This window comes from Mus caroli, chromosome 4, assembly GCF_900094665.2.
Source record: "Mus caroli chromosome 4, CAROLI_EIJ_v1.1, whole genome shotgun sequence".
Taxonomy (NCBI): Eukaryota; Metazoa; Chordata; class Mammalia; order Rodentia; family Muridae; genus Mus; species Mus caroli.
Genome location: NC_034573.1, coordinates 115,843,265 through 115,847,641, shown reverse-complemented (window position 1 = coordinate 115,847,641; position 4,377 = coordinate 115,843,265). Strand labels below are relative to the sequence as shown.

Genomic DNA, 4,377 nt, shown 5'->3' with positions numbered 1-4,377 from the left:
TCTGCCTCTGCCTCTGCCTCTGCCTCTGCCTCTGCCTCTGCCTCTGCCTCTGCCTCTGCCTCTGCCTCTGCCTCTGCCTCTGCCTCTGCCTCTGCTTCTGCCTCCTAAGTGCATCAAGGGTGTGGGCTATCATGGCATAGCTAAAACCTAAGTATTAAGGTATATTTATTGCTTATATTAATGGGTTTCACTGTGACATTTGCATATATGTGCACTGTGCTCTGGTCATACTGGTTTTCCTAACTGCCTTCTCTTACCGTTCCCCCAAGAGGTAAAGTCTGGGGTGGGGGTTGAGTGCTTGAACCCGGGGGGCACATGTTCAGGGCTGTAAATAGGATATGAACAGCAGCGGGGTTGCCTTTGGGCAGGTGAGACACAAGAGAGAGGTTGGGTACAGACGCCTCCTGAGATCCTCGCCACCTGACTGCAGCTCGTATTGACTCTTGCTTCTTTCCCAAGACACCATTGCATACGGCACCCAGTTTGATCCCATCTAGGGGCATCCACGACAGGTGCTCCAGCAGCAGCGGAGCTGACCAGGTGGTGGCCCGCTCACCTTATCCATGCTGGCCTGGTTCAGTCGCATGATGGAGGCATGAGCCAGGCGGTCATACACAGTCCGCAAGGCCTTCTTGGAGTACAGTTCCTGGGGTTTGAACAGTTCGTCCATGAACTTCCTGTTGAACATGGTTGAAATGATGTCGTTCAGAACTGCAGAGACAGGGGAGAATGCAGATGAGCAAGGAAGGGACGGGAAGAAGCCTTGTTTAGGGGTGATGTCTGTCTATGAATGGGAGCTAGTCACGGAGTGCTTGCTGAAATCAGCCCCTTGGAAAGAAGCCCAGGTGCCCAGCAGGAAACAGGGCTCAGGAGTGCTGTATGACGCTCAGGGCAGTGTCCACAGTAACAATATTCAAGAAGACTATGCTTTCCATGCTACATACCACTTTACAGTCAGCTTAAAAGAGAAATAGCACACATCGCCTTCACAAGGATAAATCTTAAAAAAAAAAAAAAAAGTACTGCTTTGCTGGGCAGTGGTGGCGCACGCCTTTAACCCCAGCACTTAGGAGGCAGAGGCAGAGAGGCAGAGAGGAAGAGAGGCAGAGAGGCAGAGGCAGAGATCTCTTCTTGAGTTTGAGGCCAGCCTGGTCTACAGAGGACAGCCAAGACTACCAAGAAACCCTGTCTCAAAGCAAAGCAAAGCAAAGCAAAGCAAAGCAAAGCAAAGCAAAGCAAAGCAAAGCAAAGCAAAGCAAAGCAAAGCAAAGCAAAGCAAAACAAAACAAAAACAGAAGAAGAAAAAGACTGTGGGGTGGTGAGATGGCTCAGCTGTCAGGAGCACTTACTGCTCTTGCAGTTCCCAGCAACCGCATGGCGGCTCACTCCAGTTCTACGGAATCTGCAGCTCTCTTCTGATCTCCAAGGGTGCCAGGCATGCATGTGATATACGCACAGGCATATATGCAGGCGAAACACTCATAAGTACAAAATAAAGAAATCTAAAAATTTTCTATTAAAAATAAATAAAAAAGCTGGGCAGTGGTGGTGCATGCCTTTAATCCCAGCACTTGGGAGGCAGAAGCGGGTGGATTTCTGAGTTCGAGGCCAGCCTGGTCTACAGAGTGAGTTCCAGGACAGCCAGGGCTACACAGAGAAACCCTCTCTCAGAAAAACCAAAAATAAAAAAATAAAAATAAAAAATAAAAAGACGGTTACCAACATATAAAGATTATAAGTTAGAGCACATCCTTAAAAAAAAGAAAAGAAAAGAAAAACAGCACACACATTGTTAGAAAAATATTTAAGGCTGACTTTTAATCCCAGTACTTAAGAGGCAGAGGCAGGTCTCTTTAAGGTTGAGGCCAGCCTGGTCTGTAGAGTGACTTTCAGGCCAGTCAGTGTTATATGATGAGACCCTGTCTGAAAAAAACAGAAATAAAAATAAAGATAAAATAAATAGATGAATTTCATTATCAGTTTGAGTAGGAGTGTGTGTGAGGTGCCCTGTGGTGTGCGGACGTGAGAGGAAGTCTTCGTGGTGCTGTTTCTTTCCTTCCAACCTTTCATGGCTCATGGGCATCAAACTCGGGTTGGCAGGCAGCACAACAAGCCTTTCATCCACTGAACCATCTCACTGGCCCTTTACAACATACACTCTACCTCATTATTTGTGCAAGGGTGTGTGTATGTGTGTGTGTGTGTGTGTGTGTGTGTTCGCGCGCGCGCGCATACGTGCAGCCGGGTGGGTGCTATTTCTCTTTTAAGCAGTCTAAACCATTTTCACTTCAAATTAAACTTCACATGTCAGACAAACAATGGTGATTTATTTTCGTAACAAACATTTTGTAGAAGTGGATACGCTGCCCACTGGTTAGCAATGACAGTGTCTCGAATGCTTCTACAAAACACGCCGTTCACTTTGCTCCCTGTCAGCATGCCCTAATTGCTCTTTGACCTATGCTATTGATTTCACAGCAGAGGAACAGATCCCATCTTGTGGGACAGTGAAACTTCCACCTGTTGAGAGTGTAGGACTTGCACAGACCACCGTGGCCGCAGCTTTGCTCTCACAGATAGTTGCAATGACTCAGCTAAGTACACTAGTGAAGGCATGGGGGGTGGGGGCGCTGGTATTAGAACAGCTGCGGGTACAGATATGCACAGACTTTTCTGGATGGTTTTTACATTGTTGTTGTGTGGTGGGGTGGGGTGGGGTGGGAAGGTGCATGTGTGGAGGTTGGAGGACAAGTTGAGGACATTGCTTCTCTCCTGCCACCTCATGCCTATTGTTGTAGGGACTGAACTCAGGTTGACAGGTTTGCTGGCAGGGTGCCTTTACCTGCTGAGCTATCTGCTGGCCAAGAGTCATCTTTAAAATGTTTTTTAAAAAAAATATGTGTCTGTGTGTCTGTGTGTGTGTATGAACAGGTGCCTTCAGAGGCTAGAGGCCAGAGGGGTCAGAGGTCAGAGGGATCCAACGCCCTGGAGATGGAGTTAAAGGTGTTTGAAAGCCACCTGACATGGGTGCTGGGGACTGAAGTTGAGTCCTCTGTGACGGCAGTGCATGCTCTAAACATCCAGCCATATCTCTAGCCCTCCAGATTCTTCTTCTTTTAATTTTTTTTTACTTTTAAAAAATATTTACTTATTTTATTTATATGAGTACACTGTAGCTCTCTTTAGACACTCCAGAAGAGGCCATCAGATCTCATTACAGATGGTTGTGAGCCACCATGTGGTTGCTGGGATTTGAATTTTTTAGGACCTCTGCTCGCTCAGGTCACCTCCGCTCACTTGCTTTCTCTGGCCCAAAGATTTATTTATTATTATACATAAGTACACTGTAACTGACTTCAGACACCCCAGAAGAGGGCGTCACATCTCATTACAGATGGTTGTGAGCCACCATGTGGTTGCTGAGATTGAACTCAGGACCTTTGGAAGAGCAGGCAGTGCTTTTACCTGCTGAGCCATCTTGCCAGCCCCTAAAATGAATTCTTATTTATTTATTTATTTATTTATTTATTTATTTATTTATTATATGTAAGTACACTGTAGCTGTCTTCAGACACTCCAGAAGATGGCATCAGATTTCGTTATGGATGGCTGTGAGCCACCATGTGGTTGTTGGGATTTGAACTCAGGACCTTTGGAAGAGCAGTCGGCGCTCTTAACCGCTGAGCCATCTCACCAGCCCCCCTAAAATGAATTCTTAATACAAGTTTTTATTTCTTCTTCTCCTCCTCTTCCCTCTCTTCTTTTTCTTCATATTTTGCTTCGTTTTGTTGTTTTTAGGGACCAGGTTTCTCTGTGTAACCTTGGCCATTCTGGAACTTGCTCTGTAGACCAGGCTGGCCTTGAACTCAGAGATCTGCCTGCCTCTGCTTCCCAAGTGCTGGGACTAAATGTGTGCACCATTACTGTCTGGCACAAGTGATTATTTCAGAAAGATGGAAACTCCACCTCCTTTTGCTAAATGCCATGGAGGTGCTGGGTGTCTAGCTCTGGGTAAACTTTTAAAGAAAGAAGGTAACAAAAAGAGGGAATATTTATTAGTAGTATTTTAAAAAGCATTTTATAGAGGAAAGGAAAGCTGAGGGCTGTACTTAAATCTTATTTATTTATTTTTTAAAGGCAGAGCCCCATTTAGTCCAGGCTGGTCTAGGATTAAGGCCTATAGCCAAGGATGGCCTTGAACAACAACAACTTTTCCTTCCTTCCTTTTCCTTCCTTCCTTCCTTCCTTCCTTCCTTCCTTCCTTCCTTCCTTCCTTCCTTTCTTTCCTTCCTTCCTTCCTTCCTTCCTTCCTTTTCCTTCCTTCCTTCCTTCTTCCTTCCTTCTTCTTTTCCTTCCTTCCTTCCTTCCTTCCTTCCT

At 45.8% G+C, this 4,377-nt stretch overlaps 1 protein-coding gene across 2 annotated transcripts in view; it reads right to left on the bottom strand.

Annotated features, from left to right (window-relative positions):
- The window catches only part of Oscp1 (organic solute carrier partner 1), a 29,883-nt gene that overhangs the window by 14,184 nt on the left and 11,322 nt on the right, over positions 1-4,377 (bottom strand). For both annotated transcript variants that reach the window (XM_029476601.1, XM_021160273.2), the window contains one exon: positions 557-711. In XM_029476601.1, coding sequence (XP_029332461.1) covers positions 557-711 — 155 coding nt within the window. The remainder of the gene's footprint in view (positions 1-556; positions 712-4,377) is intronic.